The sequence below is a fragment of the Piliocolobus tephrosceles genome, chromosome 5, assembly GCF_002776525.5.
Source record: "Piliocolobus tephrosceles isolate RC106 chromosome 5, ASM277652v3, whole genome shotgun sequence".
NCBI classification, from domain to species: domain Eukaryota; kingdom Metazoa; phylum Chordata; class Mammalia; order Primates; family Cercopithecidae; genus Piliocolobus; species Piliocolobus tephrosceles.
This window is the reverse complement of record NC_045438.1, coordinates 16,681,560-16,701,661: the sequence shown is the minus strand read 5'-3', so window position 1 is coordinate 16,701,661 and position 20,102 is coordinate 16,681,560. Positions and strand designations below refer to the sequence as shown.

General features: G+C 35.6%; 1 protein-coding gene across 12 annotated transcripts in view; it reads left to right on the top strand.

Moving 5' to 3' along the window:
- PDE10A (phosphodiesterase 10A) overlaps positions 1-20,102 on the top strand; it is a 333,920-nt gene that overhangs the window by 257,448 nt on the left and 56,370 nt on the right. For all 12 annotated transcript variants that reach the window (XM_023223598.2, XM_023223597.2, XM_023223602.1 and 9 more), the window contains 4 exons: positions 213-399; positions 16,173-16,315; positions 17,369-17,452; positions 19,807-19,957. In XM_023223598.2, the coding sequence (XP_023079366.1) occupies positions 213-399; positions 16,173-16,315; positions 17,369-17,452; positions 19,807-19,957 (565 nt within the window). The remainder of the gene's footprint in view (positions 1-212; positions 400-16,172; positions 16,316-17,368; positions 17,453-19,806; positions 19,958-20,102) is intronic.

The window sequence follows — 20,102 nt, the reverse complement described above, 5'->3', positions numbered from 1 at the left end:
AAGAACCAACGATTAGAATATTTGGGGGCAGGTTTTAATAAAACTCTGTGGAATGTTACCGTCCCTGAATGCAGAAGCTAAAAGTGCCGTTGCCGTCATATGGAATGGAAGCATGTGTAAATTGCAAAGACTGAGGGGAGAGTTATGGTTGACTGTGTCCTTTATTTCTTCTGCCTTTTTTTGTTGTTATTTTCGGTTGCGTCACCCCACAGAGAAGTAGACTTGTACACAGGCTACACCACGCGGAACATCCTGTGCATGCCCATCGTCAGCCGAGGCAGCGTGATAGGTGTGGTGCAGATGGTCAACAAAATCAGTGGCAGTGCCTTCTCTAAAACCGATGAAAACAACTTCAAAATGTTTGCCGTCTTTTGTGCTTTAGCCTTACACTGTGCTAATGTAAGTACTATTTATTAAATGCCATTTTTTACTACTCCATATTAATTTGAAAACTTTTTCATGAAGCAGCTTAAGGGGCTTTTTGTTTTTTCATTTATATTTCCCTTACAAACCAGGAAAAGTGAGTGATTCCTGATTGTGCATGTTTTAGAAAATGTCATAAAAGTCCTTGCAAGGAAAAAGAACAGTCTCCTAACAGTTTGCATTGAGTTCAAGGTGGGAATTTGTTAAGAAGAAAAACGAAGTAACTGTCAAGGTAAAATGTCCAAGCATCAGGCTTGTATTTAATGGTATCTACGGAAATGAAGAAAGAAAATGCTACCTAAGTCTTGACTGTTTGTCAAATGCATTCATTTGAGATCCTTACACCAAAGTATAGTCATAGCTCATGTTTTGACACCCACCAGGAAAGTTCTATTTGTGACAAAAAGTGAGGCGCCAGGTTGCCCATGTCAGAAGCATTCTAGGTGTTAACTCATTAGTCCTCATGAAAGTTATACCGTGTTCACTGAAGGGTAAAATGAAGTTCAATGTGGATTCTCAAGTCTCACTTTAAAAATAGTAGAATTTATTGTCTTTTTTTACATTGTTATATTTTAAATGAATTGAACATTTAGTATTCTGTAAATTGTAGTAATCCTTTAATGACATTACTAGAATTCTGAGGTTAGGGAAAATTTTAGTATGGTGACCTTTTCATAGAGCTAAATCAACATAAATTGGAGTTGCCCCCTTAATCAATTAGAAACTGCTTTTTTGGGAGTAGGACTGTATTCCATAGGAGTAACCATGTAACTCATAGGAACAGCGGAGACATACCTAGGGACAAACATTGGTAAAACTTACCTTCTGGTGACTGAGGGTAAATGTTTTTAATTCAGTTTGTTCTGTTTAGTAAGAGAATACCCGTCCTCTCTCCTTATGCATTCCTGGTGCCCTTTTGGGGGACAGTTACTCTCACATAGCTCCTCAGAAATAAACTAGGAATGCTGTCAAACACTTTTGCTTCAAATATTTTTAGTATCTATATGTCTCTCATAAATAATGTTGACAGCTTATGCTTGTCTTATTTAGTTTAAAAGTCACAAAGATTGTAATTTCTAGTTTATTCTGAATATTTACTGTTACCATTTTTAAATGTAGCCAATGGAATTTAAGTACTATAGAAGCTTGATACATATTATATTAAAAAACACAATAGCAAGATCTTAGGATGGGAAAATTTAGTGTTATGTTTACTGTCTGAATATATATTGGTTATCCAACAAAAGTTGAATATATTTTATGCTTTATTTTATTAATTACCCTAAGATAATTTCTGTTTATAAGATAATACTTATCTAAAACATGTATAATAAGTGTTAAAATTCATTTTGGATTGTGGTGGTATTATGTATTATTAGTATATATGTGATCAAAACAACTATTATAACATTTTGATGAACATCAAAAAATAAAAAACAAAAATATTGAAAACTTTTTTCTTAGATACCTATGGCTTAAAACAACAATAGTTAATATACCTGTTCATGAATTTTTCTTGTTGTTAAATGAAACTAGATTTAGCATAATTTTTTATACTTTTTATTTTGAAATAATTTCAGACAAAAGCAAAAGTTGCAAAAGCAATACAAAGAGATTCCTTATACCTTTATCCATATTCCTGAAATGTTAATATATTTGCCATTTTTGGCTGGGCAAGGTGGCTCAAGCCTGTAATCCCAGCACTTTGGGAGGCCGAGACGGGTAGATCACGAGGTCAGGAGATCAAGACCATCCTGGCGAACATGGGGAATCTCCGTCTCTACAAAAAACTAGCCGGGCGTGGTGGCGGGCGCCTGTAGTCCCAGCTACTCAGGAGACTGAGGCAGGAGAATGGCGTAAACCCGGGAGGCGGAACTTGCAGTGAGCTGAGATCCGGCCACTGCACTCCAACCTGGGCGACAGAGTGAGACTCCGTCTCAAAAAAAAAAAAAAAAAAAAAATATATATATATATATATATATATATTTACCATTTTTGCTTCGGTATACTTTCTTTGTCTCTCTCTTTCTCTCTTATATAGATACTGTCTTTCTCTGATGTCTATGAGAGTATGTTTCAGATATAGTGTCTCATAACTCCTAAATGGTTCAGTTTGTGTTTTCTAAAAGCAAGGACATTATCTTATTTTTCCACTGTCTGATTTAAAAATCAAGAAATTAACATTGGTACTGTATTAGCTTGCTAGGGCTACCATAATAAACGTCACAGACCAGGTGGCTTAAACAACAGGAAATTATTTTCTCACAGTTTTGGAGGCTGGAAGTCTAAGATCAAGGTGTGTTTCTCCTGAAGCCTCTTTCCTTGGTTTGCAGATGGCTGCCTTCTCACTGTGCTCTCACATGGTTGCCGCTGTCTCCGTGTACATGCCTCTGTCCTAGATTCTTCTTATGAAGACGCTAGTATTAGATTAGGACCCACACTTTAATCTCCTCTTATCTTAGTTACCTCTTTAAAGGCCCCATCTCTAAATACAGCTGCATTCTAAGGTACCAGGGGTTAGGCTTTAATACATGAATTTTAGGGGGGCCACGATCTAAGCCATCACAAGTACTGTACTGTTACCTCATCTGCAGACCTCTTTAGTCTCCTTTCATCTGGAACGATTCCTTAGTGTTGTCTCTCATGACCTGGGTATTTTTAAAGCGTATACACCTATTGTTTTTTAGGATATTCTTTACTTTGGATTTGTCTGGTGTTTTCTCATGATTATATAAGGTCATATTTGTGACAATGAGTTCACGTACGGATGTGTCCTCAGTGCATCCTGTTAGCAGGCGTGTGCTTCATCACTAAGCCTGTTAACCTTCTGCCCTTTGAAGGTCATGTCTGCAGGTTTCTGCACGGGACTCTCCCCCAACTTTCTCACTGACTTCTTCAGAAGCGCGTTTATATATAAATCTCTATGTCCATTCATTCTGTCTGTCTCTTTCTCTCTCTATGATACCTATTGATACCTCCAGTCTAATACCTCAGAATGCTCTCTAGCCATCTCATTTTCATCTTAGGAACTCTTTCTGTGACAGTGAAAATTTGGCTCTCAGATTCAGCATCAGTCTTATTCCAACTTGTCCCTCTTATTTTTTAAGGAAGCTGTAAGAATTGCTTCCATTAATAAAGTTTTATTATCACAATTTCTCTTAATTCTACCTGAGCTAAGATACCAAAAAGTACTGATGATTCTGACACCAAAAATTATTTTAATGAGCTATCAGTTGAGAATTTACTGAAGTTCACCTTTAATGTTTTAGGAAAGTTCCAGAAAACTTTATTAGCCCTCATTAATACCAGTATTTTATATCTCCCCTTTGTATTACAGCAATTTGATAACAGGTCAGTTTCAAAATGGGATGTGGGAAAAAGTCATTTTTAGTAAGAATATGTGTGAAAGTTAAGAATATGGAAATTGATCATCTTAAAATTTGTTCATTTGTCCATGTATCTCTTGAAATATTGTTGTGTACTTTCAAGAATACATAAATTAAGAACTAGACTAGCAGATTCAAATGCTTTTCTAAGTCACTAATTGTAGTATCATAATACCTGGATTTAATTCATGATTAAACCGCACAGAAAAAAACAAAAAACTTCTGAAAAAGTTGTAAGTTAATAGTCATTCCATTTTTACACTGATTATTTAAATTATGTAGGGTAAAATTTTGATAAAATGACTGGTATGAGTTGATATTGGAAATGATTATAATTTTTCTAAACACTTTGAACCGCATCACAGCAATGCTTCTCTCCGACAGTGACAAGTAACATATGCAGCAGCAGTTCCGCCAAGTAGTCACCCTCACTGGACCAAAGCTGGTTATCTTTTCTTTATGAGACGGAGTTTCACTCTTTGTCACCCAGGCTAGAGTGCAGTTGTGTGATCTTGGCTCACTGCAACCCCCACCTCCTGGGCTTAAGCAATTCGCCTGCCTCAGGCTCCTGAGTAGCTGCGATTACAGACACACGTTACCATGCCCAGCTAATTTTTGTATTTTAGTAGAGATGGGGTTTCACCACATTGGCCAGGCTATTCTCAAACTCCTGACCTCAGGTGATCCACCTGCCTCTGTCTCCCAAAGTGCTGGGATTACAGGTGTGAGCCACCTCGCCCAGCCAAAGCTGGTTACCTTTAAGGTATACATTGAAAATATATGCAGTGCAGCTGCAAGCTCTCTGCGGAATTTATTACCATTTTTTAACTGCAGTATAATTTGCTCCTTACTAAAGCTTATAAAAATTATGTTATTTTTGAAGTTTTTCCAACTTAGAAAGAATAAGAGATTTGAGTCCACAGCTTCATGATGATTCCTTCTTTCTTCTTCTCCCTGGCCTTTCAGTCTGATGAAGACTGGTGGCTGGGTTTATTTCAAAACTTTGTTCCAGTTCGGAAAGACCAGTTCACATGTCTTCTTTAAATTGATATTTTTTGCCTGTTGAAGAAAACATCCATCTAAATAAAAAAATAATAGAAAATAGCTCCCAATTTATGCTAGTTTCAATAAGATAGCATCTGCTTTCTTTATAGTGGGATCCCTAGAACCTTACCCACTTGAAAAGGTTGATGCCACGAACTACTACTAATGACCAAGACCCGAATTCTGGTCATCACTCTGGCACTGAGATGCCTGTGGTTGTTCTTTAGCAATTTTGCTTTGCTCTTTTGAGCTTTTTTTTTCCCCAAGCATCATATGAAAATTAAGAAAAGCACCTTATTTTATGTGTTGTCCCAAACACTCAATCACAGCTGCAGGTTCCCCACCTTTTCCTGAATGTTCTACTTTCGAGAGAACATACACTAGTAATGATCAAGATCATAAATATGAAGAATCTTTGTGCAGCATGAAGTTCTTTTTAATCGTTGACCATTATCGTCATTTTAATTGTGCTGATCTTGGGGAATTCAAAGTATTTCTGCTCTTGAACAAATTATTATATCCCTAACAGAAGCATGTTTTGTACATGAAAATTCTTGTTTCTAATACTGAACATGATAATGTAACGGCATATTTTATTGTGGTCTTATTTGATTAAGAGCATATCTAAGAAGCAGGGCACATAGGCCATATTAACGCTTATTATGTCTTTATTTTTCTTTATTTCATCTTTAGAAATATTTGAATACATTCCTTTTATTGAATAAAGGGGAATGTCTCTGGCAACATCTCTCTTTCATTTATTGAGCTAACATGTACTTGGAAGTACTATCAACAGAAAACATCTTTTAAATCCGAGTCAATTAATTTACTCATTTATACTATGATTTTAAAGAAACCATTTAATATGCCTCAGAAAAGCTAACAGAACAGTAATATCAGTTACATATTTTGCCTAGAAAAATAAATATTTTAAAACAGATTAGCTCTGTGCATTTTGGATAGAAAGACATTTGAACATGAAAGGGGCATGAATTTTGCTATTAAATTTGCTATTAAAATGAAATCAGTTGGTTAGGGACAAATTTAATAAGTGGTTGAACCTGTATTCATTCCAGAATTCGACTATCAAGTTTGCATATCTTTTTTATACCAGATGGTGGATATAAAGATGACTATGATAAGAACAACTCTTATTTGATATAAGGCTTTATTGTGTGACAGGCATTGTTCTAGACACGTTACGTACGAAATCTCTTTTCATATGTTCTCACAACAATCCCATGAGTGCAGTTATTATTATCTCCATGTTTTTTAAGAAAAAAAAGTGGATATATAGAGTATAAATAATTTCCCCAAGGGCACATATCTAGTATGTGCTAGAGCCAGGGTGTGAATGATTGCAGACAGGTCCCCATGCTCACTACATGTACCGCCTTCTCTCTGACATTGTTCTTCCCTAAGGTCCTAAGGTTGCTTACAGGGAAGACAATTATTAAGAAGTGTTTTTACATTTTATGTATAAAATATGGACTGGGGTGCGTTAGGGTTCTCCAGAGAAACAGAACCAACAGGATACATATATAAATGAATAGATACATGAGAGAGGACTTAGGAGAGAAATTGGTTCATATGATTATGGAAGCTAAAAAGCCCCCCAATAGGCCATCTGCAAGCTGGAGAACCAGGAAAACCAGTTGCACAGCTCAGTCCAAGTCTGAAAGCCTCACAACCAGGGAAGCCGATGGTGAAACCCTGAGTCAGAGGTCAAAGGCTTGAGAAGCTGGGGTGCACCTGGTACAAGTTAAACTCCAAAGAGCAGAGATCCTGGAGATCTGATGTTCCGGAACAGGGTAGGTGTCCCAGCTTTAGAACAGAAGGAGACTTTGCCTGCCCTTTGCCTTTCTGTTCTGTCTGGGTCCTCAGTCAGTTGCCTGGTGCCCTACTGCATTGGGTAAGGGCAGATCTTCCCTACTCAGTGCCCTGATTCCAGTGCCAGTCTCCCAGAAACACCCAGAAATCATGATCTACCTGCTGTCTGAGCATCCTCTAACCCAGTCAAGTTGATGCTTAGAATTAACCATCACAGAAGGTAAGGTTAATTTTGTTAGAAATGAGGGGGACAAGTTAAGAAAAAAAAAAAATCATGAAGTAATATAGATGGTAGAGCAAAGATATGGTTAATAAAAGAGTTTGGAATCGGTTAACAGAAAGTTTAGCACTTGGGACATACTTCAAAGGAGAATTATGTAAATTAAATTTGCAATAATAGATGATGAACTGACAGTTGCCTTAAGAGTATTGTATATTCCCAAAAATAGTTTTCTAAGGAAAATCAAAAATACATCTTATACCAATGCATTGAGTCACAAAGTTATCTCCTAAAATGCAACTATCTCCTGTTAGTAGTGTCATGATCACACACAGAAACACACACACACACACACACATCCTTTTCCCTCATCTTGAATTTGAATACACTTAGATACTATTGAATAACAATTCTTAAACGGAATTTTTGGGGTTACATGAAAAGAAAAGTTTAATGCTTCTCCAAGTCTACGAGTTTATAGATAACTAATTTCAGCTGAGTGCAATCTTTTTTTTTTTCTTCTTTTGGTTGTAAGGCTATAAAATTCATTAAAATTTGATTTGCTTCATTTACTTACCAGAAAATAGCAAGGAAGACCTTTAATGTCTGCCCTAAGATGGAACTTGGCAACTTACAGAGGAGAGAAGTCAGCATTCCTGCATTAGGACACCAGTTGTTTTCCATATACTGGGGTGCATTCGGGGCACACAACTGGAGAGTCATTTTTCCAATGCCCCTACTTTCTCCTGAATTCAGCTGTCTCTTATTTCACAGGAACATAACACACACAAATGTCTTTTTAAAAATTTGTTCCCAGTGGTTTCAAATGCACTGAAACACATTAGAGAAAACCATTGTCACCTTTGCAATCCTCAGCATGAAAGAACTCTCTCTGGTGCCATAGACAGCAGGTGCTTGGGCCTGTCTTTTAGAAAGTGTTTCAAATACTTCCACCCACTATTAGGTCAAAGATAAAACTCTACTGAGAAAGAAACAGAAAGAAATCTTTGTGGTTTTTGTTTTGTTTTGTTTTTGCATTTTGGTACCGTGGTTTCCATAAACTAGAATAGTTGTACAACCGTAGTAAGTCACATACCAAATGCCGTATTTTTGCAACAGTGTATTTTAAATCTCTCATTAAGTGTTTTTCATTAGCTCAGTTCATAGAGGGTACTAATATCTATTGATCTTTCCATTCTTAGATTTTTTTTCATGTCATCGTTTACTTGTTTACCTACTCAAATTTCTCTCAGATTATCTCCCTTGTGGGAGACCCTCATGCTCAGATAAATGTAATGTTTTCCATGTGCCCCAGGCTTTCAGTGATCTGAGTCCAGGTTTTTGTTTCTGTTAAGTTTTTAGCTTGAAATTCCTGCAATATGTTAGTATAAATTTGGAAACTACAACTACATATGGTTCAGGCTTGATTTCCATATTCTCAATGGATGGAGACTATTTCTTTTCTACCCATAGCCCCAAGTAGAGACAAGGCTTCTTTTTTTCTTATGGAATTCTCAGTTCAGCTCCTCTCCTCTTGCAGCCACAGGCAAGTCTCGTCCTGCATGGACCTTCCCTTCACACCCTGGAGCCTCAAGCCACACCCTCTGATGGGTCTGTTATTTCTTTAGTCTGCTGCAGCACTGCCCTGTGCTATAAAATAACCAGCACAGCATTTCCTTTTTATTGATTTATAATAGTTGTACATATTTTGGGAGTAAGTAGAATAATTTGATACCTGTAACTGTGTTAATCGTATCAACATGACTGAAGTATCTGTCACCTCAGATATTTATATTTCCTTTGTTTTGGAACCATTATGAATCTTCTAGCTATTTTGAAATACACAATAAATTATTATTAACTGTAATTTTCCTAGTGTACTATCAAACAGTAGAACTTATTCCTTTTATCCAACTGTGTTTTTGTACCCCTTAACCAACATTACGCACAATGGAACATTATTCAGCCATAAAAAGGAATGAAATCGTGTAACTTGCAGCAGCATGCATGAAACTGAAGGTCATTAGGTTAAATAAAATTATCCAGGCACAAAAAGGCAAATATCACATGTCTGACTCACTTGTGGGAGCTAAAAAAGTGGATCTCATAGCCGTGTAGAGTAGAAGGGTGGTTACAGGTATCTTATTCAGTGTTCCCCATATGTATGTGGAGTATGTGTTTGATTTTAGGACTTGCTTTGAGAGTCAATTTAATTTGACTAATGATATCATTTAATGCTATTGACAAATATATAGAAAATAGTTTAATAAGTATTTTGTCAATTCGATTTTAAATGTAAATTAAATAGGATAAAAGAGTACACAATTTATAACAGTAATACAATTATTATATCTCAAACGTTCCCAAAGTTAAACTACTTGTATCTTAAAGAATACCAGGTGGTGTGCAGTAAATATTTAACAACAACCTCTCTAAAAACAGAATGGTCCTGATTTGTGTGTCTCCCGGTTTCTCTGCTGTACATTCCCCCAATATGGACAATTTCAAGCTACCAATGGGCCATAATGAATGCAGAGTTGGGAAGAAATGTGCATAATTGGCTCTTGCAAGCCAGTTCAGTGCGCCACCGCCACATAGAAAAGTAGACTCTCTTCTTGATTATCACCAAAATCAAACAAAAGAGCCATATTGCATGGCAACACAGTGCTGATATCCATCTAAGATAAGGTTGCTGACAGCACTGAGAGCTTCACAGTCACTGGCCAGTGCTTGTTCTTAGCCTTTCCCCGTGTTATTCCATTGAACCTTACATTCTTGGCTAAGTACTATAGTGTCCTTAGTCTACAGATGAGATCCTGGGGAACAGAGAATTAAGTGATTTGCCTAAATGTATACAATTAGTAAATGATGGACAAGAGATTTGTTCCAAGTAGATGATTCCAGAGTTTAGATTTCTAAGAGTCGCCTGACCCTAAAGTGACTCTAGGTTTACTATGAACATTAATTAAATATTAGGGTGCCTCATAGACACAGTCATTTCTAAGTGTAATGAGGGTTATTGTGTAAATAGGCCCCAAGAAAAACCTTCTAAATAATCACTAATTAAATATTTTTGTATGCCAGTTGAATGGGAATGCCATTTTATAAAATGTGATTGGGTGTATTTTTAACATGTGGTAGACATGCTCTTACAGTCCTGTTTCCAGGATGTCTTTATCGTTTTGTTTTTTGAGCACATATACCTTTTCAATATCCTCGTGCCTAAGACTGGTAGACCATCAAAATATATTTCAGTTTTAGACAAATAGCAGTTCTTTCTGCTAGAATGCTCTTCTACTTGGACAGTGACTGCAAGATTATTTACGCAGTATTATAGGCAAATAATTTATACAAAATGCACTGAAAAAGACAACATAGTTTCCTACCTTCATCAGTAACTTGCATGAATATGATAAAATCATCTACTAATAATCCTAGATTATGTCATTTTCTACTATTCATATTAAAGGTCATTTAGCAAATGGGAAGTAAATATAAAATTTTCTAAAACTAATTATTTCATGCTGTGATTTTAATTAATTTTATCTTGTAATTAGTGTTATTTACCTACACTGATTACAAATATAAAAAATAAAAGACTAAAAATTTAAATTGTTATGTATTTTCAATATATTGATATCAAAAACTGTAAGAATAATAGAAATACAATTTATTCTAATTTTAGGTCATAAACATACAAAATGGCAATAAAAGGAATAACTATCTTATAGGAGTTTTGTGAGACCTACGTGAAATAATGCGTATGAAACACTTAGCATACTGCCTGCATAAATGCTCAATAGGATTAGTGACTATAGTAGCAGTTACTTTACTGCCTAGTATAATTACTCTTACTAACAGCTTTACCATAGAATTGCACTGAATTACAGGTAATACCAATTTACAGTAAATACTGAGTAAATCATGTGAATTGTTCACTTTCCTACCAGAATCTCTAAATCTGTATCTAATATCTCTAAAGTGGAAAGCAAGTGACATTCCATTAAGGTATATGAGGAAAATGTGAAAACTTGGGCCTTGATATGTTTTTGGGTAAATGATATTGAAGAATTTTTTATTGATTATTAATACATGGACAGAGCTTTCAGAAAGTTCATGCACTAGAAGGTCATGGCTTGTCCAGGAAGCAGTCTTCTCTCAGAGTGGGCCTTGTGCAGCTAGGAAAAGGTGACAGCAGTGTCCAGCCTACGCTTCTAAACCTATCTACACTCTTTCTCAGCTTTACTAAGGAGGATTATTTTATCAATTGGAAAAAATCATCACAGTTAGGAAGATGATTTCAAAAGGTTCATGCATTTTTGTTTGTGCTACCCACAGATTTGCTGTTTGCAGCAAAATACTTGGTACGGTTGTTCAGTTAATAAATTAGGTACACATGCTTCTTTCACAAAAAGACAGAGACTCCAAATTTGCTAACTTCTTTTAATGACAAATGAAAGTATTTAGAAGATATATTCAGAGAAATAACATTTAATCTGAACCCTCAGGTTGCCAGTGACATTAACACTGCATGAGAAAATAATTGCTTTCCAAAGAAATTCACGCTATGAAGAGAGCACTTTGAAAATAGATCTTTGCCAGTATTTTCACTATCATGTGACTTTGTTGCTGAAATTTATATGTCATGTATACAAATTGTGACATCTATACCCTTAAAAAGAGCAGGAACTTTTACAATAGTTTCACTGAGGTTTTTTGATACACAGTAATGTGCAAATGTTTAAAGTGTACAACTTAATATACACACACACTCATGAAACCATCAACATAGTCAAGATAATAAATATAGCCTTGACCTACAGAAGTTTTTGTGGGCCCCTTCCTTTTGACCCTCCCAATCTTCAGGTGACCATTGTTTTGCTTTCTGTCACTATAAATTCCTTTGCATTTTCTAGAATTATTTTGTACAAAGGGAATTATATAATCTGTATTATTTGGCTTTTTTCACTTAACATAATTTTGTGATTCATCGGTGGTGTTGTGTATGTAAATAGTTAATTACTTTTTATTACTTAGTAGCTTATTGTATGGACATACCACAACTAATTTATTTACTTGTTGATAGATACTTGAATGATTTCCAGTTTTCGGCTATTACACTAAAGCTGCAGGAAACAGTTGGTCTGTGTACAAGCCTTTAAGTGACCACAGATTTCGTTTCTCTTGGGTAAAGATTTATGTGTGCAGTGGTGGGTAACATGGGAGGGGTCTGTAACTGTTTAAGAGACTTACTTCCAAACTGTTCATGAAAGTGATTGTACTCTTTTACATTCCCCAAATCATAGTATGTGTTCCAGTTCTTTCACATTTGTCATCTGTACACCATCTTTGGTGAAGTGTCTTCTCAAATCTCTTGTCCATCTTTTGTTTGTGGTTGTTTGTTTTCTGACTGATTTTTAGTAGCTCTTTATATATTCTGGATACAAGTCGTTTTCAGATAGAAATCAGATAGATTATTTGTAAATATTTGCTCCCAGTCTTTGGCTTGTCTTTTCATTCTCTTAACAGTTTCTTTCTAAGAGCAAAAGTTTTAAACTCTGAAGAAGTCCAGTTGATAATTCAGCCTTTCATTATGATGTTTAACATTGTATTGAAGAAATACTTGCCTCACCTAAGGTCATTAAGACATTTCTCCTCTGTTTTATTTTTTGTTTGTTTGTTTTGTTTTTCTAGAAGTTTTATAGTTTTAGGTTCTATAGTTAAGTCTATATTCATTTTGAGTAAATATTTGTCTGTGGTACAAGGTAAGGGTCAAAGTTTTTATTTATTTATTTATTTATTGCTTTTGGATATTTGGTTGTTGCAGCACCACTTGCTGAATCAACCAACTATCCTTTCCTTGTGGCCTCACCTTTGCAGCCTTGCTGAAAATCGCCTGGCCATGTGTGTGGTCCTATTTCTGTGTTTAGTTCCACTGGTCTGTTTGTGCCCCTTGATGCCAGAACCACACTGCTTTAGTTACTATAACTTTATAATAAGTACTGGATTTAGGCAGTATAATTTCCTCACCTTCATTCTTTGTTTTCAGAGTTATTTTGGCTAATCTAGGTCCTTCGAATTTCCATATGAATTATAGAATCCGCTTTTAATTTCCTATAGACAAGCCTACTGGGATTTTGATTGGATTGATATATGATTAGTTCAGTTCAAAGGGTGGTGTGAAATCTCTAGCTCTGCTTGTGGATTTATCTATTTGTCTATTTTATTTGCAGTTCTGTCATTGTTTGCTTCATATATACCAAAACTATCTTATTAGGTGTGTCGTACTTAGAGTTGTTACATCCTTGTGATGACCTGACCCTTTCGTTATTTGAAATGATTTTCTTTATTCCTAGTAATAGTCTTTGTTCTGAACTCTACCTTGCCTGTTATTATTAATAAAGTCATTGTAACTTTCTTTTGACTGGTATTAAATAGTATATCTTTTCCATCATTTTAATTTTACTCTATGTCTTTATAGTTCAAGTAAAATTCTTGTAAGCAGTTATATAGTTGGCCCATACTTTTTTATTCAATCTGACAGTCTTTGATTTCTAATCATGATGTGTAGACCATTCAGATTTTATGTTTGGTGTAAACCCACCATCTTGCTATTTGTTTTCTATGTGTTTAATCTCTTTATTCCCCCTTTTTTTCTCTCTGCCTTTAAAATTGAATTTTTAATGATTTTGTTTTATGAAGCAGATTTTAACTGATACAAATCTCCACAAAGAGTTTTCATTGATTTTGAACGCTTTTTGATAATATATAAAAACGTAGTTGATTAGTTTGCAGGGTCAACTGATTGACATCAAGAAAAATGGAAATGCATTTGAATTTCAACCAAGCATACTAGTAGTTAGGAAACAAAAATATATGTGTAATGTTTAAGAATAGCCAATACAACCGTTTTTTTTTTTTTTTTGGAGAGAGAGAATCTCGCTCTATTGCCCAGGCTGAAGTGCAGCAGTGCAATCTCAGCTCACTGCAACCTCCACCTCTTGCCTTCCTGGTTCAAATGATTCTCATTCCTCAACCTCCCAAGTAACTAGGATTATAGGTGTGTGCCACCGTACCTGGCTAATTTTTTTGTGTTTTTAGTAGAGACAGGGTTTCGCCATGCTATCCGGGCTGGTCTTGCTGCCTGCCTCTGCCTCCCAAAGTGCTGGGATTACAGGCGTTAGCCACAGCAAATACAGCCTTTATTCCATTTGGATCAACATACTTCTTAAGGAGTACCTTTCTTAAGTAGTATAACTGAAAATCTAAATACTGAAATAAATTAAACTGAACCATCCCTTAAATCATTATCTCCAAAAGTATTACAGAAAGCATTTGATGATTAATAACATTTAAATATAGTACTTTCATTTAAAAATACCTAATTTTTTTTTTTTTTGAGACGGAGTCTAGCTCTGTGGCCCAGGCTGGAGTACAGTGGCCGGATCTCAGCTCACTGCAAGCTCCGCCTCCCAGGTTTACAACATTCTCCTGCCTCAGCCTCCTGAGTAGCTGGGACTACAGGTGCCCGCCACCTCGCCCGGCTAGTTTTTTGTATTTTTTAGTAGAGACAGGGTTTCACCGTGTTAGCCAGGATGGTCTTGATCTCCTGACCTCGTGATCCGCCCGTCTGGGCCTCCCAAAGTGCTGGGATTACAGGCTTGAGCCACCGCGCCCGGCCAAAAAATACCTAATTTTTTAGTAAGAACAAAGACTTACTTAGTAGGTAAAATATTTAAAAATATAGCCACTTAATTTTAATGTTTTTAGTTTCTATTTATAATATAAATAATACATGAGTACAGTTTGTGTGCATGTAATTACTGTGTATTCGTTCATTGGGTTTGCATTGCCACCATTTGTTTACTGATAGGGTTTTCACAATCAAACATTTTAGTAACCTCTAGACCGAGAGGACTTTGAGATCGCCAAGAAGGAAGCTAAATATTTTAAAATGATGAAATAAAGAAACTATCTTCACTCTTGACCCATTTAGCCTCATTCTTTTTTTTTTTTTTGAGACAGAGTTTCACTGTTGTTACCCAGGCAAGAGTGCAGTGGCGCCATCTTGGCTCACTGCAGTCTCCACCTCCCAGGTTCAAGCGATTCTCCTGTCTCAGCCTCCCAAATAGCTGAGATACAGGCGTGCACCCAGCTGATGTTTGTATTTTTAGTAGAGACAGGGTTTTGCCATGTTGGCCAGGCTGGTCTTGAACTCCTGACCTCAGATGATTCACCCACCTGGGCCTCCAAAAGTGCTGGGATTATAGGGGTGAGTGACCTTGGCCAGTGTTCGTTTGTATTTTTATGTAGACTGGATAGTCTGACGTACAGATGCTGAGCTATCCTGTAGAAAATGTTACTTTAAAAATGCAAAATGTTACAAAAGCTACTGTAGCTTCCCACCACCTTTTCAGTATTAATTTGCTTCAGACAGTTCCTAATTAATCTCATCTATTTAATCATTCACAAGTATAAATATTGACCTATTCCTTTGGCTCCACAGCATGTTTTTATTTTATCTCACATATTAATGTATAATTATTTGTGAAACATTTGCAGACAGATACAGATACACAAGATTTGAACTTAATAGGATGGCAAAATATACCTATCCATTGTCAATCAATGTAATTACCAATTTATATACCTACTCTATGGACACAGTCTATGACTGACGAATGCAAACCTGTGTTACTCATGTGAGTTCGTTGCTGGAACACCAATAACACCCCAAATTCAGTCCTGTTAAGAATAGTAAAAGTATACAGTCAAGACTAAAAACCAGAGAAGGAAATGATGTGATAAAACCCTCCCAAGAAAGTTGAATTTGATGCACAGGTGAAATGTAGTAATTAAAGTTTTTGTTATAATAGATTGAGAAGTACCTTAGATCTTATTGTGATGTTTAAAAATATTAATATTCATTTTCTGATAATAAAATGGATGTGTTTAATTTTTATTATTTAAAAATACAGAAATACGGAGCATTTTAAAGAAGACAAATGTCAAGTAACCTCATTACCAAGAGATGTCTGATGAAAACTTTTAAAGCAGAGATACCATCTTTTTTAAAAAAAATAATTTCTTTTGAGTCTGCAAAGTCATGTGTGCACATCCCTGTGCATTTGGAAATATGGATAATAATAAATCTACTTTGGTTTTAATTCTAGTTCTGATTCTTTAATACCAAATTCTGAACTTCGGTGACAAAACAATTTAAATATTATTTTAATTTTGGGTTTTTTGTTTTTGGATTTGCCTTCTAGATGTATCATAGAATTCGCCACTCAGAGTGCATTTACCGGGTAACGATGGAAAAGCTGTCCTACCATAGCATTTGTACTGCAGAAGAGTGGCAGGGCCTCATGCAATTCACCCTTCCTGTGCGTCTCTGCAAAGAAATTGAATTGTAAGTATGTTGCTTTGTCAGTTTCTTCAGGAATGATTTTTAATTGAATTGAACTTAAAGTGAGACAGGTTATAGAATTAGAGTCACAATTATTATACACGTATTACATGTGGAGTTTCATGTGTTGCCATTTTCTCATTCCAAAGTGATTCCAGATATTATGAGAGGATATGGAAATAAAGGCCAGATCTCATTACCTTAAAAAAGAAAATCCGAACTCAGTTTTGAAATGAGTTAACTGAAATGTTAGCATTTCTCATTAGTCTGTTGCATACTTTATACCGTTTAATATTTAACACTCAAAGTGGCATTTAACATAAGATATCAAAAAGTTCTCATTTCCCTATAAATTTAAACTTCCAAATTAAATTCAAGAATTTTGTCATAGTTTGACTTTCATACTTTATTTTTTAATCCTATGTTAAGATACTTAAGTTACTAGAAGGTAGGGCCGTTTGTAAGTTCATTGTAAGTGTAAGCCAACAGGATCTACATAGGATACCTTCAGAAGTGACTTAGAGCTACTATTTGCCTTACCATTGAAATTATAGTATATATTATACCATACTGTTAATTCAAGTCTAATGTTGGTAACTAAATTAGCAAATGAAAAATAGGTAATAACTTTGGTGTTTACATTAGTGAAATTGTTATCGCAGTTAAAATAGGAGATAAAACAATTTCAACTCCCAAAATACTTCTGAAAAGGCTTTTTCCCCTTTTCTATGATTGTATATGTATCTAATATTTGTAATATACCTTTTTGTTCTTTTAATTTCTCTGATAACAAATGAAGCATCATTTTAAACAGATTAATAGAAAATGAATCAATAACTTGGATATTGGACTAGATTTCTAAGGGAATAAATACGTGCAATTTATTCCTGAAAATCTTTCAGTACCAGAGAGATGTGGCCGAGAAGGCAGGAAAAGGGATGGCTGAGCTCCCAGTGTCTTTTTAGCTCCTTGGTACAAAAAAGTTAAATGATTTTCTTTACTTATTATGTTTATTCTAATTATGTTTAGTGATAAACTGCCCTTTTAAAATTTCAGATTCCACTTTGACATTGGTCCTTTCGAAAACATGTGGCCTGGAATTTTTGTCTACATGGTTCATCAGTCCTGTGGGACATCCTGGTATGAATGACTTTAAAATTTACTGTTTGAAATACTGGGTGATATAACCTCTTCCTCCTTCTACATATATGCCTCACCACCATCTTTGTTTGAAATTATTTTAAAATATTGCATTTATAAATTACTTTTTTCCTAAATATTCAAATAAAAAAGGGCTGAGATTATTGTACAAATATGCAGCCTTTCCAGATTTTCTGCAGGGGCTCTAGCAACGTGGTTGTAGCCTGGTTAAAAAACAAATCCAAAAAGCTTTCATAAAAACAGAGGCTAGAATTTCATTTGGCCGTGTAACTGAAAGAGACAGGGGTTACTACTGACCAGAATGTTGATGCAGCCAGCAAACATATGAAAAAAAGCTCATCGTCACTGGTCATTAGAGAAACGCAAATCAAAACCACAATGAGATACCATCTTATGACAGTTAGAATGGCGATCATTAAAAGGTCATGAAACAACAGATGCTGGAGAGGATGTGGAGAAATGGGAACACTTTTACACTGTTAGTGGGAGTGTAAATTAGTTCAACCATTGTGGAAGACAGTATAGTGATTCCTCAAGGATCTAGAACTAGAAATACCATTTGACCCAGGAATCCCATTACTGGGTTTATACCCAAAAGATAATAAATCATTCTACTGTAAAGATACATGCACATGTATGTTTATTGCGGCACTGTTCACAATAGCAAAGACTTGGAACCAACCCAAATGCCCATCAGTGATAGACTGGATTAAGAAAATGTGGCACATATACATCATGGAATACTATGCAACCATAAAAGGATGAGTTCATGTCCTTTCATGGATGAAGCTGGAAACCATCATTCTCAGCAAACTAATACAGGAACAGAAAACCAAACACTGCATGTTCTCACTCATAAGTGGGAGCTGAACAGTGAGAACACATGGACACAGGGAAGGGAACATCACATACCAGGGCCTGTCAGGGGGTCAGGGGCTAGGGGAGGGATAGCATTAGGAGAAATACCTAATGTGGGTGAAGGGTTGATTGGGTGCAGCAAACCATCATGGCACTTGTATACCTATGTAACAAACCTGCACGTTCTGCACATGTACCCCGGAACTTAAAGTATAATAATAATTAAAAAAAGTTTAGATTACCACGTGTAAATTTAGCATCAACTTTCAACCTGCCATCATGTATCTATTAGAATAGATCAAAAAGTAACATGTCTTCTTATTCAAAGTGTGGTACTTTGTCAGTAATTTAATTATGGCACCATTTCATTGCAAATCTTTTCCCCACCCAATTTGGCTGTCCTAGAGGCCTTTCCTGACTTTGTATCTGATCCTTTACAGTGGAAACATGCAATGTTAAAATGCAAGAAACAGTTTTCTTTTGCTCTTTTTTACTCATTTAGGAATTAAATGTCTTATAGAACCTTTTAGTTTCTCTAAAACTTAATTGTCATTCCTCTTGAAGTCTGTGTCTTTCCTATCTGTGACTTTTTGTAAATTAGTGTTTCAAAAGGATGCACATAGGATACCTAACTCCAGTTAATTCTCAGAATGCAGTTGAGAGTTTGACCAGTTGGAATTCTTAAAATGCCATACCTTATACTTCAAATACATTTGAAAATTTTCAGTGGAGAGAAACACAGGTTACATATTTTTTTAAGTTTTTATGAATTCTCAACCTCCTTGGTATTTTAGAAAGCCTTGTATTATATATGCTTTTGTTTTACGCTGTCTCAAGTCTGTTTTGAGAGTTTAGAGAGTCTTAAATAAGTATAAGTACATAATAATATAAAAACATAGTATAACAATATATGTAATAAAATATACATTATATTATTTTATATACTATGTAAGTATCTGGATATGTTAATTTGGGACTTAACAATTTTAGTATATAATAAAACTTAATACTTTGCAATTGCTTTGAAAAGTCTCATGATACACGTATTTGCAGTTTGTAAGTCTGAATATTCTTTTTGGAAAATATTAGCTCAAAATACCCGTTAGCAAGATGGTGCTGTGTTGTTGTCTTTTGAGCACTGTGGGGTTTAGGAAATGAACATATAACTAAAGAAAATCATGAGGGCTGGTGACAGGTGACTGTGTACGAATACTGATATTTTCTCGCCGGTGGGACAGTTACTATATCACAACAGATACCATAAAAGAGTCTTTATTCTCTTACTTCTTTTTGGCTAGAGAACTGAAAAGGAACTGGTGAATGAGTTTCCAGTGCTTATGGATTCAGTCAGGGTGGAAATCTTTAGAGTTGCAAGTGTGTAAGGTGCAGACATATGTGTACCTAAACTAGGGGGTTCTCCTGCAACCTAGTGATTCTCTACTGGTTTCAGCCATAACAGTTTCTTTTCCATGCAGCTTTGAGCTCGAAAAGTTGTGTCGTTTTATTATGTCTGTGAAGAAGAACTATCGGCGGGTTCCTTATCACAACTGGAAGCATGCGGTCACTGTAGCACACTGCATGTACGCCATACTTCAGAACAATCACGCACTTTTCACAGACCTTGAGGTGGGTGTGTACTCTTTACCGCTGTTTCTCGTAACCTTAGTGGATTTAATACTGTGTGTCGGGAGCACATTAATGACATGGATTTGTGACATGTTATTCCAAGACAAATTTTGGCTTAATAAATCAAGGGCATCCCATTTTTAGA